Below are 25789 nucleotides of genomic sequence, written 5' to 3'. Positions count from 1 at the left end.
CACACAATTTATTATTGGCTTGATTAGGTTTTGGAAGCCTAAACCCCATACCTCTCTCTCCCTCTCCCTCTCTCTTGCAGCCGATCACAAGAGGTTCTCCTCTTGTTGCCGTGAGCCACCCAAAGGAAGAAGATCTTCCTTTTGCTTCTTATTCCTGTTCTTGATCCTTCTCCTTCACTCATGGCTAGTACATTTTGAAGCGAAGCTTGTTCTCTTAGAGTTATCTTGAAGAGTTCGGCATGGATACGAATAGAGGCGAGGTTCGATAAGGTCCGTTACAAGTCATCCATATGGTATACCTAAAATAATTGTTATTCGATTTTATTTTTTTTTTATGATCTTGTCTACGCGATTGTATCTTGCATGTGTGTGGTGGATGTGATGTAATAAATTATTTTATTTATGGTTAGGTCTTCCATTGTGTATGTTTACAAAACATGTTTTTAGTACACACCGTATCGGACATATTCCATCAGTAGTATCAGAGTCCGATAGTACTTTAACATGATCTTAAAATTATTTTATAGTTCATAATTAGTGTTGTAATTAATTATTTGAGATTTTTTAAATTATTAAGAATTTTTTATTTTTGAAAGTTTCCTAAATTGTTAGAAAATTCCACTTTTAGAAACTTTCTGAAATAATTTTAAAAAATTAAATTTAGAAATATTCTGTTAATTTAGACATTATCATTTCTAGAATTTTAAAAAAAATATTCTATTTTTTTTTAAAAAAATCCTAATTTGTTAGGTAATATTATATTTAGAAAGATTCTAAAATTCTTTAAAAATCTAAATTTGAGATATTCGGAATTAAATTATAGAAATAGTCTTTTATGGAATTTTCGATTTATTAAAAATATTTTATTTTTAGAAAAAGTTCCTAAAATGTTAGGGAATACCAAATTTGGAAAGATTTAGACAATCACAAAAAATCTAGATTTGAATTATTCTATAATAAATTAATAAATATTAATTATTTATTTCTTAAATTGTTAAGAAATTAATTTAAAATTTCTTTTTTAAAATAATTAAAGATTCTTGATTGATAGAAAGATTCTAGATTAGATATGTCAATTAAATTTAGAAATTTATTTCCTAATTTGATTAGATAAATCTTGATTTATTAAAATTAGATTTATAACATATTTTTATTTCCAAAATAGAATTATAACATATTTAAATTTATGTCATATTCATGTCATATTGTATGTCATGTAGATCCATTAATTATGACATGATTATATTTTACCATGTGTGCGATGTAATTAGATCTTGCCGTATGTATAATGTGTCATGCTATATCATACGTGTGATGTGTCATGTCATCATATATGTCATGCGTACGAAGTATCATGTCATCTTTTATGTCATGCGTATAATGTCATGTAGATAACATATTTGCATGATATAGATGAGACCAAATCCCTTACACAATATTAAAATCTACACCTTCTGTTAATATGGTAAGAACCAGAGTTTAAGCTATTATTTGAATTATTGGTCAAAGTCAAGCTCAACTTGAAATTAAAAATGTTCAAACTATGGAGATGCAATTTCATGACTAATGGGTTGGTTTTAAACTTAAAGCGTTGATTTGTTGTGTTAAAGTCATGATCAATATGGATAGAGGTGAAGTTGGGTGATATGCATTTTATATATACTTATTAATGTGTTACCAACCCAATGTTTATGCAAAAATCAATTAGTTGCTAGCATAATGTGATAGTTGCATATAAGCAATATGCAATTGGTAAACTTGTTACCTATTCCTATAGCTAAGAATGACTTATTGGTCAAAGTCAAGGTTGTTCTTATCTATGGTGGATATCAACCCACTTGGAGAAAATCTACCATCTCCTGAATTCAAAATAAGGGTATTTGAATTAATAAATAAGTGGGCTTTATTGCATGTAAATTGTTTACATAAATAAAATCACATCTCTCATACATTCTCATTTTTGTATTTTTAGGTTAATCATTTAAGTATGACTTTTGTTAATTTGCGTTTGATTTTGGACTTGAACAAATTGACTGGGTCAAACTTCTTGGACTGGTTTCAAAGTTTGAGAATTTTTCTCAAAGCTGGGAAGCTAGCTATGTCCTTGATGAGCTTCTTCCCACAAGTCTTAATGTCGATGCAACTGCGAACCAATTATTGACCCATCAGAAACATAAGGATGATTCTGTACTTACAAGTTACATCATGCTAGCCGCTATCACTCCTGAACTATAGAAACAGTACGAGTATTTGGATACTTATGATATTGTCTATCATCTTGGTGAGTTGTTTGATGAGCAAGTTAGATTCGAAAGGTTCAAGGTCTCCAGGCTTCTTTTGCTCAAAGATGTAGGAGGGTTCGTCTGTAGTACAATTTGTACTAAAGATGAATGGCTACATAGAGCTTTTAACATCACTCAATTTTATGATGGATAATGAGTTAAGTATTGATTTAATTCTACATAGTTTATCGAAAAGTCATTCATAATTTGTAATGAACTATTGGATGAACAATTTGGAAACGACCATCCCCGAGATGATTGATATGCTTAAGACTGTGGAGCTTTTTGTTAAAGGTGAAAAAAAAACTGTAATATTAGTAGGCTCCTTCAAGAAAGATTCTAAGAAGAAGCCAAAACATTAGGCTAAGGGGAATAGAAAAAAGGCCAAGACAATAGAACTAGCACAAAAGGGCTCATGCCATCATTGTGGCAAGATGGGACACTGGCGAAGAAACTGCAAGATATATCTTAAGTCCTTGAAGAAGAATAAGCATCTGATATCCCATTCTCTTCAGGTATTTTTGTTATTAATTGTCATGCTATTTCCTCAGACACTTAAATATTGGATACTAGGTGTGGCTCACATATATGTAATGACATACAGGGGCTAAGGAATAGCAAAAGAGTCGTCAAGGGAGAATTAAGTATGTGAGTTGGGAATGGAGCAAAGGTTGCTGCAATTGCCATCAGAACATACTTGTTAAAGTTTCCTAGTTGGCTTATCTTAGACTGGATAATTATTATTTTGTACCTACATTAATAAAGAACATTATTTCTATTTCTTGCTTAGATAGAAAAGCTTTGCATTTGACTTTTAGTAACAATTGTTGTAATATAACTTTGAATGACGTTTTTTATGACACTAGAACTTTATGCAATGACATCTATATATCTGGTGACATATTTAATATCAAAACGAGTAATAAACACGCTCAAATAAATAATCAATTAACCTTTTACTTGTGGCATTATTGCCTTGGCCATATAAGTAAGAAACGCATGTCCGAATTACAAAAGATTACAATTCTCAAACCATTTAAATTAGATACATGTGATTCATGTTTAAAAGGCAAGATGACAAAGTTACATTTTTCTGGAAAGAGTGAATGAGTTAAGGAGTTACTTGGGCTCATACATACTGATGTATGTGGACCAATGTCAACTCACGCACTAAGAGGTTAGAGCTACTTCATTACTTTTATTGATGATCACTCTCATTATGGATATGTGTATCTAATGAAGCACAAATCTGAAGCCTTTGAAAAGTTTAGAGAATTCAGAAATAAAGTAGAGAAACAACTTGGTAAAAGTATTAAGATACTTCGATCCGATCAAAGTGATGAGTATTTAAGCCAAGAGTTTCAAGATTATATAAGGGGCAATAGTATATTGTCTCAATAGACTCTGCCTTATATGCCACAATAAAATGGTGTATCAAAAAGGCGTAACTGAACCCTGTTAGACATGGTTAGGACAATGACGGATCATGCAAATCTTCCCAAAATCTTTTGGGGTTATGCACTCATAATAGTTGTTTACTTATTAAATAGAGTTCCGATGAAGGCAATCTCAACTACTCCATATGAAGTATGGACTAATAAGAAACCCCTTATATATTATTTAAAGATATGGGAATATCCTGCATATATGAATAGGACTATATCGAACAAGTTGGATGCTAAGTTTGATAAGTATTTATTTATTAAATACCCTAAGGAAACTAAGGGTCACCAATTCTATCACCCCTTGGAACAAAAGGTATTTGTTTCAAGGCATGCTACATTCCTAGAGAAAGAGTTTCTCTTACAAGAAGCAAGTGGGAGTATAGTTGAACTTGATGAAGTTCAAGAGACTCCAATAGACACTAATAAGATGTCTAGTCAAGAACCACAACCGATTAGGACATAATGTCCTTATAGATCAGGTAGGACATACAATATTCCTAAGAGATATGGATCTATTGTAAGAGATCGAATGACATGTTATTTATTGAGGATGAGGAACCTACTGATTATGAATAAGCTCTGAAATAGTTCAGAGAAGGACAAGTAGCTTACAGGCATGAAGTTGAAAATGGATTCCATGCATGAAAACTAAGTTTGAAGTTTGGTGGACCCACCTGAAGGCATTATGCCTATAGGGTGCAAGTGGATTTTCAAGAAGAAAACTGACATGCATGGTAATGTAATTACCTACAAGGCAAGGTTGGTGGCGAAAGGCTATTCAAAGGCAAGACATTGACTATGACGAAACTTTCTCACCTATAGCCATGTTTAAATTCATTCGAATACTCCTGACCATATCAGCTCATCATGATTATGAAATATAGCAAATGAATGTGAAAATAGCTTTCCTTAATGGAAACCTACTCGAGGACGTGTATATGATACAACCTGAAGGTTTCACATTTGCTAACAAGAATAAAGTATGCAAGCTTCAATGGTCCATTTATGGACTAAAGCAAGCATCCAGGAGTTAAAATATTTGTTTTGATGAGTGATCAAAGAGTTTAATTTATCATAAAATCTATACAAACCTTGTGTGTATCAAAAGGTCAGTGGGAATGTGGTCATATTCCTAATATTATATCTTGATGACATATTACTTATAGGAAATGATGCGTCAGTTCTACAGTCAGTGAAAGTTTGGTTGTCCACGACATTCTCCATGAAAGGTATGGGTGAAGCAACTTACATCCTAGGAATGAAGATCTATAGAGATAGACTGCAAATGTTGCTTGGTCTTTCATAGTCGACATATATAAATAGAGTGCTTAAACATTTTAGCTTGTCAGAATCCAAGAAAGGTTTCATACCTATGAGACATGGAATTCACCTTTCGAAGTCTATGTGCCCATGCATAGAAGATGGGAGGATTTGCATGGATAAGATACCTTATGCATCCGTAATAGGATCTATCATGTATGCTCTATTATGTACAAGATCTGATGTATTATATACTCTGAGTGTTACGAGCAGATATTAGTCAGATCTAAGAATGGATCATTGGGTGGCTGTCAAGAAAATCCTTAAGTAGTTAAGAAGAACTAAGGATTTGTTCTTAGTATTTAGAGATGGTGATATGATCATACGCAAATATACAAATGTCAATTTCCAAACTGACAAGGATGACTCCAAGTCCCAGTCTGGATTCATATTCATATTAAATGGAGTTGTTGTTAGTTGAAAGAGTTCTAAGTAAAATACTATTGCATATTCTACCTATGAGGTAGAATACATTGCAGCTTTGAAAGCAGCAAAGGAAGCAGTTTAGATCAAGAAATTTGTTACCAAACTTGGTGTGATTCCATCCACTATTGAGCATTACCTGTTTATCGTGACAATATTGGAACCATTACGCAAGCAACGAAACCTAGGTCTCACCAGAGATCCAAACACATGCTTCACCGCTATCATCTGATCAAAGAGATCATTAGTAGAAAAGAAATACAACTCAAGAAAATTCCCACTGAAAGGAACCTAGTGGATCCTTTAACAAAGGCTCTACCACAAAGTAAGTTTGAGAGTCACGTACATTCTTATGGTTTAGGACACCGTGGTGATTGACATTAGACTAAGTTGGAGTGTTAGATTTTAAAGGATGTCCTATAGCAATCGCCTTATGATTTTATTATTTATTTGATAAATATATATTTACTATTTGAGTGTATATTATATATTTGAATAGTCTTAAACTCATTTATTGAATGCCCACAATATAATTCATAGCATAAGAGAATTTGTGATTGGATTACAACTTGTGATTATCTCTACATGTGTAATTATGAACGTATTGGAATTTCCCTAGTCATCAAATTGGTACATTTGAACATCATCAATTATGTAAGACTAACACGGGTTATACTCCTTGGTTCTGCCAACCATATGTTTCTCACTAGCTGGAGACATTGGGATGTCGAGAGTTAAATGTGGATGTTAATTATGGTAACTAGTTCATTAGAGTGACCTGCTGTAAGACTTCATATATTTCTCAACATATATGGATATGTCTGTGAAGTCTCTACTACAGCTCGAGTGCAAGTTTCTTTCGACTTGAGGTATACAAGTCATCTTGGTCATGGAGACTTATAATTTGACATCTTAAGCAAACATCTCTTGGAGGTGTGGACCCGAGATGATTGGGTATAAGTTAAAATATCCGAAGGTGTTTGGATAGCCCACAGAGGATTCACTACTCCTTATGAGGAGACGTATACCCTATCACCACTCGTTAAGATTATTACTCAAAGTCTTTGACCAAAGCATCACATGTTAAGAGTATGAGACTCTTATACACATGTACGAGTAGTTTAAATTCGTAGAATGAGGAAGTATTACTTGGGTTAGGTGTGACATAATCAGCTTAGTGGGGCAAATACATAGACCATATCCTGAAACAAGTGGGTATAAGATGAGTGAAAGGAGCGAGATACGACTCACTGTAGGTGCTGAAGGGTTTAGAATTAGTTCTGAGATCAACTATGATTTTTCGATTAATTGGGGATCATGATGTACTACTAGATGCTACTCATGATCATTCCATAATTAAGTAGTTAATTATGAAAGGCCAAGATAAACCAAAATCCTATTGAGTCACACCGACTATGAGTCTCTAAAGGATATAAAATAAGTTAGAAAATAGGATTCTCGGATCAAGAGATAAATATTTAATTGGACCATACATAAGACAAATATGGAAATATTTGTCAGAACGAAAGCATAGATGAGACACATCTCTTATAGAATTGGACCCTATTTGGTTTAGTCATGAACCAATTTGATTTAATCATGAACCAACTTAATTTAGTTATGAACCAAACCAAGGGGTTAATGAGCTAATTTTTTGTTAAGACATAATGGGTTGGATTTGAGCTTTCTAATCCAACTCATTAAAGAGGATTATATATTGATATAGTTAAGAGAGAATTAACATACAATTTATTATTTTCTTGATTAAGTTTTAGAAACCTAAACCCAATACCTTTCTCTCCCACTCCCTCTCTCTTGTCTCCAGTCACAACAAAAGGTTCTCCTCTTGTTGTCGTGAGCCACCCAAAGGAAGAAGATCTTCCTTTTGCTTCTTCTTCCTTCTCCTTCGCTTATGGCTAGTACCTTCTGAAGGCGAAGCTTATTCTCTTAGAGTTGTCTTAAAAAGCTTGGCATGGATACAAATAAAGACAAGATTCGATAACGTCGCAAAAGGTTGATGCTCTTCTCGTTATAAGTCATTCGTAAGATATACCTAGAATAACTGTTATTCAATTTTATTTTATTTCATGATCTTATCTACGCGATTGTATCTTGCATGCTTATGGTGTGTGCGATGTAATAAATTAGTTTATTTATCATTAAGTCTTCCGTTGTGCATGTTTATGAAATGCGTTTTTAGCATACACCGCATCGGGCATATCCCTATGGTTGATTGAAACACTTCTAATCGGGATGGAGGGGGCCTTCACGCATTGAGCATGTTCCATCTCAACCATCTCCGTGACCATCTCAACATAAACGAATCTATTTTAAGATTGTTGGACAATCTTGCCAGAGATATAGGGGAAATATTCTAAATTTATAAAACTATATTTAGACTTATCTATTGAGTGACCTGAGCTAATAATTTTAAGTTGCTAATGTTGAGTGCTACTCGGAATTCCGTTCTGCTTCCCCTGTACAAAAATATGTACAAGCACAGAACTTTCCTAACAACCTATGTGTTCCTCATGAGTTAAATTTGAATTGGAAATGGAACTTAACATTTTTACTTCAAGTTCAACTCATGTGTTCTTCAGTAGTTAAAACTTGGATTACAAACGATACTTAACATTATTAATCCAAGTTCATCCCATGTTACATAAGTTGATTAAATATCTATTTCAATGATTGACTTCCAGGTTAAACATGTCGAGACATTCGACCTTCTTGGGTATGAGATCATCCACCACTTCCTAGACAAAGCCTTTCAAAGAAATTGGATATTTAAACTTCTTACAGTAACCCTAGGTTTAACTACAGAGAGCTCAATAGAAGCACAAGATCAAAACAATAAATCAAAACACAAAAAATGAAACACAAAATCGCTAGCCTCTTGTGTTGGTATTTCAGGATACATACAAAAAAAAACTAGTTTCACTGTGGAATTAAGAACTAGTTATACCTTTCTTTATAAACAAAGACTTCTTGATCTTCTGCTGTATTCCTCTCCTCCTCTTGGACGTCGTGTGGGTGACGATCTACCAAGATGAAATCCACCCGAACCACTTCTCCTCCAAGAAATTTCAGCCACCAAGGAATGCCAAAATTGGAAACTTTCTTCTCTTCTTCTTCCCCTCCAAGCAAACCGGCCACAAGAAGATAGAGCTTGATGTGCCGCCGGCCTTAAGAGAAGAAAACAAAGGGAGGAGCGAAAGAGAGAAGGGTCGGCCACCAAGGAATCAAAGAACCACTGACCACCAAGGATATATAAGGTAGAGTCCCTCCTTCTCTTCTTCTTCTCCTTCAAGCAACCGACCACCAATGGAATCAAAAGTGTGTCGCCGACCCTAAACTTTAGAAGAAAAGAGAGGTGTCAGCCACCAAGGATAGAACAAGAGAGGAATCATGTAGATTATTATTCTACCTCTAAGGCACCATCTATCCTCCTTTTTAATCCTTGGTAATGGTTAAAAAGGAAAGTTTTAAACATAATTAAAACTTCCTTTTAATTCCAATCATGGCAAAAAAGGAAATTTTAATAATAATTAAAATCTCTCTCTTTTAAATTTCCTATTGTGATGGCTACAAAAAGAAAGTTTTAAAATTAATCTCTCTTTTAAACAATGTAGAAGGCTACAAAAAAGGAAAGATTAAAATTAAAACTTCTCTTTTAAATCATGGTTACAAAAAAGGAAAGTTTTGTCAAAATTAAAATCTCTCTTTGTAAACATTATAGATAACTATATAAAAAAGGAAAGATTAAAATCTCTCTTTTAAACCTTTGTAGATAGCTATAAAAGGAAAGATTTTAAAATTTAAAACTCTCTTTTAAAACCATGTTGATGGCTATAAAAGGAAAGATTTATAATTAAAATCTCTCTTTTAAATCCCTTTAAGGATGACTATAAAAGGAACAAATTTTACAATTAAAATCTCTCTTTTAAATCCCTTTAAGAATGACTATAAAAGGAAAGATTTTAAAAACTAAAACTCCCTTTTAATTCCCTTGTGGTCGTCCCCTTTCTTGGGCACCAAGCAAGGCTTGGCCGACCACATCTTGGACACCAAGATGTGCTTGGCCAGCCACATCTTGGACACCAAGATGTGCTTGGCCGACCCTAACATGGACTAGAAGATGAGCTTGGGTGGATACTGTTAGGACCTTCGGATGCGGCTAGAGAGGGGGGGTGCGAATAGCCGACCTCAAATTATCGTTTCTTCCTACAATTTAGGTTAGCGCAGCGGAAATACAATGTAGAAACGAAAGTGGAGAAGATCAAAGCTCAAACACGATGATGTAACGAGGTTCGGAGATGATACTCCTACTCCTCGGCGTGTCCGTAAGGTGGACGAAGCCTATCAATCCGTCGGTGGATGAGACCCCGGATAACCGGCTAATATGAACTCCTTCTGGGTGGAGAAACCTCGCCACAATCTCTTTTTGCAACAGCAATAATGGAGTACAAAGAATAGAGCAAGAAATAATGGACAATATGAATGTAAAAACACCCTACCAAGTTTGCTTGTCTTCTCGTTGTCGACTGGAGTCCGTTGATGAAGCAGCAACTTCACGGATCCAACAATAGCAGCTAGAAAACCAGCCGACGGAAGCTCACTCGAAGCTTCAGAAATGAAAAGCTCAGCAAAGCTCAGATCGCAGTCTTTAGGAAGAAGAAGTTCGCCTTTCCACCTTCACTGTAGAGGCTTATATGCTGCACCTGAGAAGAAGACAAAGAAGAATCCAGAAATCTAGCCATTGAGTCACAACGGCTAAGCCTGGACCGATCAGGCTCCATCCTGATCGGTCCAGGAGGTCCCTGATCGGTCTGTGGACCGATCAGGATATGGGTGGATCGGTCCACAGACCGATCCCCCCTTCTCTGAATCCCCTCGCTTCCTCCGATAACATTGCTTCCTGATCGTTCTACGGACCGATCAGATAACCCACAGAAAGCTTCTGTTGGGTTACTGATCGGTCACCAGACCGATCAGATAATTAAGGTATCACTGGATCGGTCAACAGACCGATCCAATTTCCTAGCCTTAAACATAAAGCCTTCCTGATTTAGAGAACGAGCTACCGAGCCCTCTCTGATCTAGTCCGGAGAACGAGCTACCGAGCCCTCTCCGACTCCGTCATCCGGTCCAGAGAACGAGCTACCGAGCCCTCTCTGACCTAGTCTGGAGAATGAGCTACCGAGCCCTCTCCGACTTCGTTCGGTCCAGAGAACGAGCTCCCGAGCCCTCTCTGAACTAGTCCGGAGAACGAGCTGCCGAGCCCTCTCCGACTTCGTCTGGTACAGAGAACGAGCTCCCGAGCCCTCTCTGACCTAGTCCGGAGAACGAGCTACCGAGCCCTCTCCGACTTCATCCGGTCCAGAGAACGAGCTACCGAGCCCTCTTTGACTTCGTCTAGTCCAGAGAACGAGCTCCCGAGCCCTCTCTGACCTAGTCCGGAGAACGAGCTGTCGAGCCCTCTCCGACTTCCCATGCCAAGCTTCCATACTTGGACTTCTCCCGTGCCAAGCTCCCTGCTTGGCAAGTCTCCATACTTGGACTTTCCCCGTGCCAAGCTCCCTGCTTGGACTTTTCCATGCCAAGTCTCCATACTTGGACTTTTCCCCGTGCCAAGCTCCCTGCTTGGACTTTTCCGTGCCAAGTCTCTATACTTGGACTTTTCCCGTGCCAAGTCTCCATACTTGGACTTTATCGAATCAGGTCAACTCAAGTCGGGTCAACCAGGTCAACCTTGACCAAAGGTTGCACCCACAATCTCCCAAGTTTGTATTCTTGTCAAACATCAAGATACAACTTTTCTATTCTCGTCAAACATCAAAATACAACTCGAGTCAGGTCAACTCGAGTTGGGTCAACTAGGTCAACCTTGACCTAAGGTTGCACCAACAGATACAAGGCTTTATATATAGAGGCTACAACAGGGACCGAGAGGAGGAATTTGTTGGGGCAATTTCCCTAGGTCAAGGTTGACCAGTTTGACTAAGCTTGAGTTGAGTCAAGCTTGAGTCAGGATTTGAGTTTTGATATTTGACAATATAAGGAGATTGCTGGAGCAATCGTCCGGTTATGGAGATGGTCAAAGGGTTGACCAGGTTGATGAGAATACAAGTCAAGTAGGTCAAGGTTGACAGGAGACTTGACTAGGAAAGTCCTAACTGGATGTTAGGCATTTGAAAAGTCCTGGTGTGGAGCCAGGCAACGGGAAAGTCCTAGTGAAGAGCTAGGTAAGGGAAAGTCCTGATGAGGAGCCAGGCAACAGGAAAGTCCTAGTGAGGAGCTAGGCAGGAGAAAGTCTTGGTGAGGAGCCAGGCAATTGGAAAGTCCTGGTGAGAAGCCAGGCAAGTGGAAAGTCCTGGTAAGGAGCCAGGCAGTCAGAAAGTCCAAGTGTGATCTTGGCAAAGGAGAAAGTCCTAGTGAGGAGCCAGGCAATTGGAAAGTCCAAGTGTGATCTTGGCAAAGGGTGTAAGTCCAAGCATGTGGTCTTGGCAAGGTAAGTCCTGGTATGACTTGGCAAGGAAGACCCGACAACTATGATGAGGCCGAAGGAAACTCCTGAAGGCAAGGCGTGAAGGATGGGGAGATATCCGAGGGACGCAAGGTTGATGGAGGAGGCTAGAAGGCTAGTTCGAGGTTAGTCGGGTGTGGCCAAATGCTAGACATGGAGACCCAATAGGTCACGGTTGACTAGAAGTTGGGTTTGAGACTTTGGACTTGAGTTTGAGTCAAGTTCAGAGTGTTCAATCGATCGGGCGATCGATTGAACAGGGTCCAAATCGATCGGTCGATTGATTTGGACTGTGCTGCGATTGTGGGAAGGCTCAATCGATCGGTCGATCGATTGGGATGTGAAATCACGAGCACAGAGGCTTTCCCAATCGATTGGTTGGTCGATTGGGAGCTGCCAATCGATCGGTCGATCGATTGGGCAGCAGAAGCTCTCACGCGGATGCGAGAGCACAGAAAGGCGCGGAATCGATCGAGCGATCAATTTAGGAAGTCCCAATCGATCGATCGATTGATTGGGAAGTGACCGTTGCGCAGGATGTAGGTGATGGACGGCTGCGATGGAGCGGTGCTGACGTGGCAATCGATTGGGGTTGATTTCAATCGATTGGGGGCACTGTATATAGCCTGGGCGGAGCATTTTCTTCGTCAGAACTTTGCGTTCTTCTCTTGCGATCTTCAGCGATTTCACGCGAGCTTCTTCCGATCTTCACCGCCAGTTCTTGATGGCACTTGGGTGCATTCCCAAGGTTCAAAAGGCAACAACAAACAATAAGTAAGTAAGAAGAAGGGTGTATTTCATTTATATCTTGTATTTTCTTCTTGTGTGAGTTGTGTTGTTGTGTGTGAGTTTGTACGAGGCTTCTCCACCTCCGGCTGTGACCAAGAAGGAGGTTTTCATTAGTGGAGATAGCGTGTCATGTGTGAATCCTTGGATTAGTCACCTCTTCTTAAGGTGGATACCAAGTAAACCCTAGGTGTTAGCATTGTGAGTGTTTGTCTTCGAGTATTCCACTGCACAACAACAAGACGAAGCAAACCGACGCAAGCACTACGAAACGCTATTCACCCCCCTCTAGCGGGCACATCGGTCCTAATAGAATTGGTTTTGGCCTCCCGATGAGCTTGAACTTCCTGTGTTCGACCCGAACACCCAACTCAAGTTCATCAATAATAACGCATACCACTAAAGAGTTATTATTGAACTACTGCGCCAATCCCATATTACATTATGGGCTCCTTCTTATCATGAGTGCATTAATCTCCCTGTGTTTAAGATATCGAATGTCCATTAATTAAATGAGTTACTAACAACTCACTTAATTAATATCTAGCTCCAAGAGTAGTACCACTCAACTTCATTGTCATGTCGGACTAACTCCACCTGCAAGGTTTACATGACAATCCTTATGAGCTCCTCAAGGGGACATCATCAACCTAGATAACTACAACACAGTTTTCTTCTATAATCAACAACACACTATATAAATAATATTATTTCTCAACTTATCAGGCCTATTGATTTAACGAATAAATCTCACCCATTGATAAATTAAAGAAATAAATACTAAGTATATGTGCTTGTTATTATATCGAGATTAAGAGTATGTACATCTATAATAACAGAGGTTATGTTTTTTTTGCAGTCAGTATAAAAGGAACAACCTCAAATAGTCCTACTCAATATACACATAGTATACTAGTGTAATTTTATAGTCAAGATAAACTAATACCAAATTACACTACAACCATTCCAATGGTTTGTCTCAATCCATCTTGGTTGTGAGCTACTATTTATAATTTATAAGGAACTGATAACATGATCTTCTGTGTGACACCACACACCATGTTATCTACAATATAAATTAAATAGACAACTGCATTTAACTAAATGTAGACATTTGACCAATGTGATTCTCATTTCAAAATAAATGTTCATACAAAAAGCTAGGCTTTTAGTATACATCCTAACAGCTAAGAAGGGAAGGAAGAGCTGCTTGGGATGACTTTGTTGGTTGGAAAACTAGGTTGTCTTGTATGCCTAATTGTCGACTGCCGACTACTGAGTGTCAAGTCGTTAACTGCCAAATGCCGAGTCACCGACTATTGAGTCGCTAACTATAGAATGTCGAGTGATCGACTGCTGAGTCATTGACTATCGAATGCATTGCCAAGTGTCGACTCTGAGTCATCGACTGTCGACTCCGAGTATTGACTTCGAGTCATCGAATGTCGAGTCGTGAGTGGAAGTCGAGTGCTCCCAAGTGGGTCGCCGTGTGGAAGAAGCGCCCCCAACTATTCCCGAGTCGAAGCCGAGTCAGGAAAAGAAGATTTCAAGGCATGTTTTCAAGTAGTTTCCTTAAAACTAATTTGCTCTATCTCCGGTTGTACTTCAAGGTTACGTGGGTTGTTTGTTTCCTATAATACAATGGTAGACTGTGATGGCTACCAAGAACTGGTAGATTACAGTGAAATGAGAATGTACCCTATTACTATCATAAGTAATTCTGTTGAGTGCATGGCAGAGAGGAAGAACAGAGGAATAAAGTGGATGAAGTTTCTTTGCTTGAGTGTATATTCTTCTGCACAAGACCATGGTCTCCTTATATTAGAGCATTATCCCTAATTTGCAATGAACATTGAGTAAATGTCATTCAATGTCCAAGGCATAATGATAACCATCGGTCGTTACTATAGTAGTTAATGCTTCCATTATATTCTTGAGCAACCAACAAAAAGAATCTATATGACAAAATGTTGGTTGTTTCGCTTGGGCAAATTTTATCCTAACCGGTCCAGCATTCGATGTTCTACGTCGTATTCATACATAAGTCAACTTGATTAAGTATAATTCAAACCTTAGATTTATACTCCTTGTACCTACATATGATAGAAAGACTCTTTCTATGTATTTATTTACCAGTATAATATATGTGAAATAATATAAACTAAATATGTGACTAAAATTCCCGTGTATAATAGAATTCTCTTCATCTCCCTCTTATTTTTCATTCATATTTTCAATCATTCAAAACATCCCTTGTGATTCAGGCGAACTTAGTGATCAGATCCCTTGTTTTTAAACATTTTATCGTCAGTTGATTGCAAATAAAACTGACGGCAAGGAGGATCACTGCTAATTTTTAATTTTAATTCTATTTAAGTGTGAACTGTAGTGTCACCTCAAGATCAGGGATTGGAATCTCTAAAATAACCATCGGCTATTGTCTTTTGAGAATAATTATTGGATTAGTGAAATAATTATGCGAAAGTTTTTCACTAATTATTAGAATAAATTGAAAAATATTAAATGGTACACAGTCCAAAAATCTAACATCTCTTAATTATAAATTTTATTTAAAAGAATTATTAGATTAGTGAAAGATCAGTGTGATCCTTAATCTGAGTAAAGGATTGATGTGATCCTACATATGAAACGTGATCTGGATAAACATCACGAGTAATACAAACACTAAATGCAAGTTGCATTATTATCATCGGTCCCAACAATTCATTATTTCTTGGCCAAAATGTATTGGTTTGGTTTTGATTGACAGCGGGACTTTAGTTTGATTATTTATAAACCAAATGATACTGGAAAAGTAAATTTATTTTTCAAAGAATTAAAATACATAACCATCATTAAATTTATTATGAATCATTGAATAGATTGCATACAAAATTCATTATATGACAAGTTAGTTTGATATGCTATATTTGGAAGAAAATTTGACTCATAAAAATTTTAATTTAAGGATCACGGGAGAAATTATAATCTAGCCCTGAAATTCAGTTTAACTTGAACTAAATTTCAAATTAATGATCATAAATAACTCAGATTTATTCTAAATTTACGTTTATTATACTCCTAGTAGTTCATGAATTGATCCATATTTTTATTTTTAATTTTAAGGCTTTAATAAAAATTATATATATATATATATATATACAAAATTAATAAAAGGAATAAAAGAAAAAAAATAGAAAATAGAAACTAAAAAACCCACCTAGAGCTACTTTGATCAAGCAGCTCCAAAGGTGGAGATAAAGAGATATGATCCTGTCCTAAAACTCTTGATTCATGTCCCTATCACTAAACTATTAATTTTTTATATTTATGATGCAATGTCTAAATCACTGTAGAATGACATCAATAAATTTATTACACTCTCCTAGTTTTATACATGTTAAAATTTCAGAATTCTAAAAACATTTAAGTTTATGAATTTAGACCAAAATTTATTAATAAATCTAAATAAGTTAGATTTTGTCTAAACCAATTCTTATAGATTTTTTCACTCCACTACTCCACTGAATCTCGCCATTCAAAAACTGTTATAGGTAAAGAGAAGAAAATCTCAAAAAAATTATTTGTAAGATGATTCAAGAGATGTGATATATAAATTATTTATATTCAAAAAGATCTTATCCTCGTGAACGTTGTGATAGATGAAATAAAACTAAAGTACTATAGTTGAATTTAGAAATTTATAAGTTTCTTATAATTTAATCAATGGTAAAATTTATTTGGATGACGTAAATATTTATTTATTTTAATATTAATTCCATGATACTTTTTGGATTAGAAATTTGGTTTAAAATATTTTAAATTTATTTAAAATGTGTGAGTGTGTAATATGTAAATAAGAATATAGAAATATAATATAATAAAAAATTACTGATAAATTTAAAAACGAAATTATATATGGATTTATAAATAAAATTATAAATGGATTTATAAATTATTTAAAATTATATTTGATATGCTATTTGAGACAGAATAATGATGGATTTAAAATAAAATTTAATGGATTTAAAATAAAATTTAGAAAGAAAATTTATATTTGAAACTAATTTTATTTGGTCAATTTAAAAATAGATTTATAAATATTTTTTTAATTTATTTCTAAATTAGAGACGAAATATTTTCGTGTCTCCTGAATTAATAATGGGGCTTTCACAAATGAATTTTAAAGACGACATATTTCCTCACAAACTTTCTTTAGACCAAAAAAATGATTTTTACAGGCATATTTTTTTTTATCTTTGAAGTCATGTTATCTTATAGTGGATCCTATTAATATAATGAAACTATTTTTAAAAGAATTAATCTACTTTATTGTTTTTTTTTGGCACAATGTCATATCTAGACTTATATACCTCTAACTCACTCTGGGACATTATAAAAAACTGTTTTATAATCTCTTGATCTTATCCATTAGTGACAGCTAGGTGGTTCATGAACACTTTTTAAATTTTATTATAATAGTCGATAGAAAATTTTTATAAACTTAATTATAAAATTAAGTTTATTATCTTTAGAATTAGTTAGTTAGAAAAATTGAATATTTAGAATAATAATAATAATAATAATATATATTTTTTAAAAATAATCTCTTTTAAATTGATAAGGGTGGCGAATCAAAGTTTTTGGCATGGTGAGAATCATAGAACTGAAAGGAACGTATCACACCAGGTATGAACTGAATTTAACTTGCTAAAGTTTTGGTAAAAACTAAGGGTTAAAAGTAAAGAAAGGCTATTTTAAAAAAAAAACAATTTCTTAAAATGATCGCGAATCAAAAGTATTTAAATACGGGGAGAACATTACGAGAGAACCTGCATGAGTGGGTATGGGCGTCGTGTAGTAAATAACGAGAAGTAAGTGTATGATTAAGAAAATTTGCAAATTTTTCTTAATGTGGTAGCTATAGCTCATTTATTTTATATAAATTAATGATGAGATGATTGTTAGATCTCATCCGTGTTCGAGGCGACGCTAGAAGCTCTAACATTTAAATGCTCTTCCTCACTTTTCTCCTCCACTGCAAGAATAGCGGTAGAGGTTTCAGATCCGGGTTTCGCCGTCTCCTCTCCTCCTCCTCCTCCTCCTCCTCCTAGATCTCGCTTCTTCGATCTCATTCTACCAAGTAAAGATCCATTTCGCGCATTTTTCACCGCCTGGATCCTACTTATAATTGCGCCAAGTTTCGGATCCCTGTTTGCTTTTTTTGTTTTTTGGTTTTTTACTTCTTGGATTCGAAACTCTGTCCGTCTCCGAGTAGATGCCGGGATCGCTAGTGTTTCTGCTGTGATGAATTCTGTGCAGTTGATCTGACGATTTTTTTTTCCTGTTTTGTTATTACGATCGGCATTAGGGTTCGCGGCGGTTGTGGATTTAAGGAAGTGAGGTTATGGCGTCAAGACGAGCAATTAATCCGTCTCGACGCGCTTCTGATAGTGGAAGCATTCCACTCGTCGGCTCACTGCAACAGAAGTCACGGAGTTCGCCCCTTTTATCCATCGGATTGGTTGTGGTGGTGCGTCTTTTAGATTTCCGGTCTCAGTTGCTTCATCATTCGATGCAAATGCACTGTGTGATTCTACGTGCCTTTTGATTCATTGTCATTTTCCGTCTTTTGAAATTTTAGGCTGCCTTTTTTCTCATTGGTTACGCGTTGAGAGGTTCAGGTATGAAGAATCTCCTATTTAAATATGAATTGAACCAGCTATTTGATTTGGTGAAAAGTTTTTTTTTTGTATTTCTATGATTGAAATATTCCATTTTTGTTATTTTTTTAACTAAATTCAACTAAACTATGGTGGTTTAAGGTGGATTTGCCAGTGAGAAGGAAGCCATAAGTATTGGGCAAGGTACATATCATATTTTATACATATTGTTAACAAAGATAAATTTATTTTTTGAACTCATGATTATCAATGAATCTTCTTTGGAGTTGCTTTATCTTATTCTTGTCCTACTGCTACTTAAAATTTGTTGATTGTTCTGAAACTTTCATCATTTTATTATGGTACATTATTAGTTCCCCCCTCATTTCTTCTTTGAGCCAAGATTTTCAAAGTACTGTCTACTGTTTCCCACTTTCAGCAACACGATGATGATTGCCATCACTAACTAAGGTGCTTAGTTGTCTAAGAAACAATTTGTTAAATAATAAGATTTGTAGCACAAGTTATTATATGTGACATTGTTTGCAACAAATCCTTGCTGAGTGCATATTTGACAGTGGGATTAAACCATAAAAGATTGTGGGTATTTTGAAAAATATCTAAGCGTAACTAAAGATATATGGATGTGAATAAGCCACTAAAGTTGAATTTAGATTTCAATAGAGAAACTATAAAAAAGAGAGAGAACTTGACAGGGAAACTTTAAAAACTAGTTCATGCAATCACGGGAAACTTTCTAGTTTCCTAAGAACCTTGTGAAGATCGGGAAAGAGGAGATGGGGAGAGGACATGTTCTGTTAGGAAATGGAACAAGTAAGCACATGGAAAACCACAAATTCTTTCATTCTTGAAAACATTGGTGGAATATTTTTTTGTGTTAAGATAGCTGCGTTTCATTATCTTCATGGTCCTGCAATATTTCGTGAATCATCCTTTTCTAAATACTATGTTCCTCTATATCAATTAGCAGTTCTGGAAATTTGTTAGTCCACATTTTGGTTGCTATGTATCTATTTTGTTTTTTTTTTTTTGTAGATGATGTTATTTTGATTGATGGGTTGTAAGTAAATTAAGTTCAATTCTTCAATTATAGAGATAAACTTTGAACTTTTTTTAGGGAATTGAGTTGAACATATGAAATATGGTTTCAATTAAATAAAATGAAACGCCAGAAGGTGTTTGCTACAAGTCAGTAAAGACCTTGGAAAATGGTATTCATTCTTCAGTTAAAAATTCACCTTGGGTTTTTATTTATCTTGGATCAACTATTGAATGACAATATGATAGCAATATTGATAACAATGTCATTAGCAGGATAAAAGTGATTAAAATAAATTTGAGTGTTTGATCATTGGGAAATAATAAAAAAATGCAACATAGAAGAGATTACTAAGATGAATGTATGAGATTATTAAAAAATACAAAATAAAAAATAACCCATGAGTGGTAAGGTGTATCTCAAATAGATGTTAAAAAAGAGTTACAGTGCCACGTGTATATTTAAAGATGGTCAATAGATTCTATATCTAGATTTGTTGAATCAATTATATTTGAGGTTGCAAGAAATTGAAGGATGTGAGAGGAATCTCTAGCTAACATAATTAAAAGTGATTTAAAAGATTTAAATTTTCCTACTGACTTATTCTTGTATAATGTTCAATGGAGGGATAAGATGTTTGTACCTAAAAATCATATAATGGGACTGAGATGGCTTGATGATGATGTTCTAATTGTATCTGGGAGTTTTATACTACATCCATTAATTAACTAAATATACAGAGATTCAGTTGATTTCTCTCTTCTTTGTTTAATAGTTTGCAAAAGTCTCTGTCCCCAGGTGCTTCCTGCTCATCAGATGTTATACAAGCTTTGCCTATTCTAAAGAAAGCTTATGGAGATAGCATGAGGAAGGTTTTGCATGTAGGTCCTGACTCTTGTGCAGTCATTTCAAAATTGTTAAAAGAAGAAGATTCTGAAGCTTGGGGTGTGGAACCATATGATTTGGAAGATACAGATAGTAGTTGCAAGAGCCTTATGCGCAAAGGCTTCGTACGTGTATCTGACCTCAAGTTTCCTCTACCATACAGACCAAAATCATTTTCCCTTGCTATTGTTTCTGATTCATTGGATTATCTGTCTCCCAAGTACCTGAACAAGACCCTTCCAGATCTTGCCAGGTTATCAGCAGATGGTCTTGTTATATTTGCTGGTGATACTTCTTGCTTCTTTACTACCTGTCCTCACCAACTTGTGGTTTTATGTGATGCTTTTTATTTATTTATCTATTTATTTATTTTTATTTTATGAGAAACCACCTGCAAATGACCTTACTATCTTATTGTAGGCACTGAAGTAACTATTAATCATAAATGGAAGAATCACATTGAATAGCTAAATGGCTTACTTGGATTATATTTCCTTGACTAGTTCGCCTTTGGCATGAACTTAGTATAGTGGAAGTAGGTCGTGCATGTCCATTAGTCCATATGATCATGTAAATATGTAATGCTTTTCAGATTAGTAGCTTTCTATATTTGATATATTATTTGTTGAGTTTATGCTATATCTTCAAGTGGACGTTATCTTACTCCTTTTTGAGCTTTTTTTTCTGAAAAAGAAAAAAAAAAAACTAGGAAGACTTTTAAGAATATTATGTCTATTGGTAAATTGCGATTTAAAGCACTATGAAACAGTTTGAGCATTTCTCAATTGTTGGTTAGTATCTTAAATAGCATTGAAAGTTGATTGGCCTTGTTCATACACCACGCTAGTTTTGTACATTACTTTCTTAGGATCAAAAGAGAATGCCCGTGCTGCTGAAATGGAGTAGATTGTAGCAACAGGGATGGTCCAGATTTTTTCAGTTTTCCATAAAGATCTTGCTTATTACAGCAAACGCTTGTTAGTTTTCTTAATATGCATGTGTTATATCACAAGTTTATACAATTCTCATTCTTCTATAAGATACACATCAAAAGAATCTTCTCTTTCTCATTTCAGCCCATAATTTCTGTAGGTTATCCAGGCAAACAGAGAGCCAAGGTCTCCGAGCTGGCAAAATTTGGAAAACCTGTATGTTTTCCAATTAAATATGCATTTCCGTTATCATTGTCTCGTTGGAACCTATCTCCCATATATCAGTGCCTTTATTATTTTGCAATTTTTTTCTCTCTTATTATTATTATTATTATTATTATTATTATTATTATTATTATTACTATTATTATTATTATTATTATTATTATTATTATTATTACATCAAACGAACCATGGTTTATTGCATTAAAACTTCAAGAAAGTCAATGCATGGCATAGGATAAGTGTTATGGAAACAAGCTACAATCTCGCTTCATTTTTTGGTCTATAGTAATTTGCATAGATGATAGAGAACTCGAATTTTAAATTATACACTAGAATAAAATAAGAAATGAAATGAGTATTATTGTAGATAGTTCGTTAAAGGATGAAGTTGTAGGAGTGGTTAGAAAATATAATAGAATTATAGCCCTTAAAATAATAGCGTCAAAAGAAATTATGAACGTAATTAGCATATATGCACTGCAAGTAGGATTAGATAAAGCTACCAAATCAAGGTTTTAGGACGACCTAAATGAAGTATTACAAGATATTCCGTCAAATAAAATGATTTTAATAGGAGGTGATCTAAATGAGCATGTCGGAGTAAAAAATAAGGAATATGAGAGGGTACATGGAGGTTATGAGTTTGAAACGAAAAATGAAGAAGAGAAAACTATATTTGATTTTGCGATAGCATATGACCTTATATTAGCTAATACGTTTTTTAAGAAAAGAGAAGAACACTTGGTCATATTCAAAAGTAGAAATAATAAATTGTAAATTGACTTTCTTATAGTTAGGAAGAGGGATAGAAAGATTTGTAAATATTGCAAGGTTATCTTAGGAGAAAACTTAATACCCACTATAAGTTAGTAGTGTTGGATATACACCTCAAATGATCGCATAAATATATATGACTCTTTAAATTAAGTGGTGGAAGTTAAAGGATGTGAAGCAAAATATATTTAAGGAGAAGGGAGGAGTACAAACATTAGGTGAATATACAGTGACTCTAATATGACATGGGATAAAATGATATCAAAATTGAAAATAGTAGCTAAGAGTGTACTTGGTTAGTCAAAGGGACATGCACCACTAAATAAGGAATTTTGGTGGTGGAATGAGAAAGTACAAGAGAAAGTGAAGGAAAAATAAACTTATAAGGAATTACATATTTGTAAGAACGAGAAAAATTTAAAAAAATATACAATAGCCAAGAAAGAGATTAAGAAAGTACTGAATTAAGTAAAAAAATGAAGTTTTTGAATGATTATATAAAAAATTGGATACAAAAGAAGAGGAAAGAGACATTTATCTAATAGCTAAAGTGAGAGAAAGGAAGACAAGAGATTTTATCCGAATAAAATATATTAAAGATGAATACAATAGAGTACTAGTAAACGATTGAGAAATAAAAGAGCGGTGAAAGAGGTATTTTTATCAACTTTTTAATAAAGGTTTAGGTGACCAACTTAACTTAGGTAATTTAAGTAGGCCAAATGAGTATAGAAATTTATATTTTTATCATAGAATTCAAATTTCAGAAGTAGAATAAGTTTTAAATGGGATGCACAATGGAAAAGCCGTTAGACCATATCAAATTCCGATAGAGGTATGGAAGTGTCTAGGGAAACAGGGTATTGAATAATTTACAAAATTATTTAACATGATAAATGCTCGATTAATGGAGGGTAAGTACTCTAGTTCCTTTATATAAGAACAAGGAAGATATACAAAATTATGTAAACTATAGGGGTATTAAACTAATGTTTCATACCATGAAACTTTAGGAAAGAGTAATAGAAAAGAGATTAAAGAAGGAGACACGCCGAAAATCAATTTGAGTTCATGCTTGGAAGGCCGACAATAAAAGCTATACATCTTCTTAGACAACTAATTGAAAAATATCAAGAGAAAAATAAGATCTGCACATGGTATTTTAGAAAAGACTTATGATAGAGTCCCAAGAGAATTATAGAAAAGAAAAGTGTTAACGTAACATATATTGAATTAATTAAAGATATGTATAAAGATGTAACGACCAGGGTAAAAACTTCAAGTGGAATAACTGAAGCATTTCTAATAAAGATAGAGTTATATTAAGAATTAACTCTAAGGCCCTATCTTTATATATTAATTATAGACGAACTCACTGCATACATTCAAGACATAGTACCGTAGTACATATTGTTTATCGATGATATTGTTTTGGTAGATGAAACACATGAAGGAGTAAATGTTAAACTAGAATTTCAACGGGAAAAACTAGAAGGGAAAGATTTTAGGCTTAGTAGAATAAAGATAGAATATATGAAATTTAAGTTTAGCAATATTAGACGTAATAAAACAATTGTTAACATAGGAGATGATGAGTTACTTGGAATTAAGAGATTTAAATATTTAGGATCATTTTTGCAAAACAATGGAGGGATTGAGAGAAATGTCTTATATAGAATACAAGCAGAATGATTGAAATGGAGGAGAGTGTCGTATGTTTTATGTGATCGTAAAATACTTCTAAAATTTAAAGAAAAGTTTTATAAAACTGCTTAGACTTGCTATGTTATATGGAACAAATGTTGGCTATGATTCAAGCACATGAGCAGAAAATGAAACTTGTAAAGATGAGGATGTTAAGGTGGATGTGTGGATATATGAAAATGGACAAAATAAAAAAATTAAAGAGAAAGTCGAAGTTGCATCTAGTAAGGGAAAACTTCAAGAGACACGTTTAAGATGATACGAGTATGTATTTAGACGATCAATAAATGTTATAGTTAGACGATGTAATACTTTAACAAGCATGCACATCAAACGAGAAAGAGGAAGATCAAAAAAAAAAATTAGTTAACAATAATAAAATAAAATAAAATTTATTTAAGTATAGATGATGATATAGTAGGGGTGGAGCCAATGATATAAAAGGATTCATATAGCTGACTCCACCTAGTGAGATAAAGCTTGATTGTAGTAGTAGTAGCAGTAGTAGTAGTAATTTTCATACCTACCAATCATAATCTTAAATTTTTTCAGGTACTTCATTTTAGCTTAATGAGTAAAAGAACTCAGCAATTTCGTTTACTGATCAACTCATATATCTATTTGAAATTGATGGCATAGTAGAAGTATAAGGATTGAACATTGATTCTGGTTTTGTTTGTTTGCAACTGGATTATTTTTAACGTTTATATTCTCTATCTAGGTACTTGTCTGTATTGCTTTTTCTGTTCGAGTAAAAAATTGGTTTCACTGGACCTCAAGATTATAACTCTTTCTGACATCACAGTTCATTGTAGGCCAAACTTAGGAGTTCATCTTGGTGGATTCGATATTTCGTCCAGACTGGTTTACAAGAGAATGAAATGGCTATAAAGAAGTTCGAGGAAGCTTCAACCAAAAATTCTTACAAACCGAGTTGCCAAATTTTTCACGTCACTTCCTAGAAAGATTGAGCTTTTAAAAGCTCCCATTTATTGGAACAGATTATTTTGTAGCCCCATATGTAATGAATCGTCCCTGGCATTTTAATTTCTCAGTAGTGTTGATTTACACTACGACTGAATCATATATTCTTTCCTAATTAAAAATGGAGTGTCTACTACTTGCTAGTTTTCAGTCATATGTACAGGCGAAATGGAAATTTCTTCAGGACGGTGCTCCGTCCTTCATCAATGAAGCCATCATCCAAATTTGATACTCTATTGTTTTTAGTTGACACAGAATATTTAACTTAATTTGATTAATCCTAGAAATAACTGATACTTCAATTTTAAAGTAAATCAGTGTCTGACTTATAAATTGGACGGGGTAAGAGTGTCAAATTTATATAGTAGTGACACTCGAAAATTTCAGGAGCAAACTAGTGTAATGAATTTTTTCTCATAAAAAATTAATTTAATTTTTTATATTAGATATTAAATGGATAAGAACAAATATTACATTTGATATTAGCGAAAAGGTTGAGAAAAATATATTTTTTAATGTCACCAACCTAAAGTATTTATAGAAGTTTTTCCGCTCATGGTCTTCCAATCTAAGATGTGAGATTAAAGAGAATCATGACAATATATATTTTTTATATAAAAAATAATTAGAAAAAATTATTAATAAATTTTAAAATTATTTTTAATGTAAAAAAAATATTTTTAGTGTAAAAAGGAAAAAAAAATGACATTAACATTAATTTTATTTTAGGCTTCATCAATCCATTAAAAAATAAATGGAAGAAAATTTCACTATAAATTA

General features: G+C 34.3%; 1 protein-coding gene across 1 annotated transcript; it reads left to right on the top strand.

The window, feature by feature from the left end:
* The first annotated feature begins 17728 nt into the window (after positions 1-17728).
* LOC121980375 (probable pectin methylesterase CGR2) lies at positions 17729-25121 on the top strand. The gene is made up of 7 exons (XM_042532388.1): positions 17729-17925; positions 18154-18315; positions 18427-18466; positions 18608-18649; positions 20304-20675; positions 21483-21538; positions 24841-25121. The coding sequence occupies exons 2-7, from the start codon at positions 18190-18192 to the stop codon at positions 24985-24987; spliced, it is 783 nt and encodes a 260-aa protein (XP_042388322.1). The 5' UTR covers positions 17729-17925; positions 18154-18189; the 3' UTR covers positions 24988-25121.
* The last annotated feature ends 668 nt before the right edge of the window (positions 25122-25789 follow it).

The sequence above is a fragment of the Zingiber officinale genome, chromosome 5A (assembly GCF_018446385.1).
Source record: "Zingiber officinale cultivar Zhangliang chromosome 5A, Zo_v1.1, whole genome shotgun sequence".
Classification (NCBI taxonomy): Eukaryota; Viridiplantae; Streptophyta; class Magnoliopsida; order Zingiberales; family Zingiberaceae; genus Zingiber; species Zingiber officinale.
This window is presented reverse-complemented; position numbering and strand designations above follow the sequence as displayed.

Coding starts and splice junctions, on each gene's coding strand:
- LOC121980375 (XM_042532388.1), top strand. CDS start 18,190: ATGGCGTCAAGACGAGCAATTAATCCGTCTCGACGCGCTTCTGATAGT. Junction 18,467..18,607: donor TTACGCGTTGAGAGGTTCAG/GTATGAAGAATC, acceptor TGGTGGTTTAAG/GTGGATTTGCCAGTGAGAAG. Junction 20,676..21,482: donor TGGTCTTGTTATATTTGCTG/GTGATACTTCTT, acceptor TAATTTCTGTAG/GTTATCCAGGCAAACAGAGA.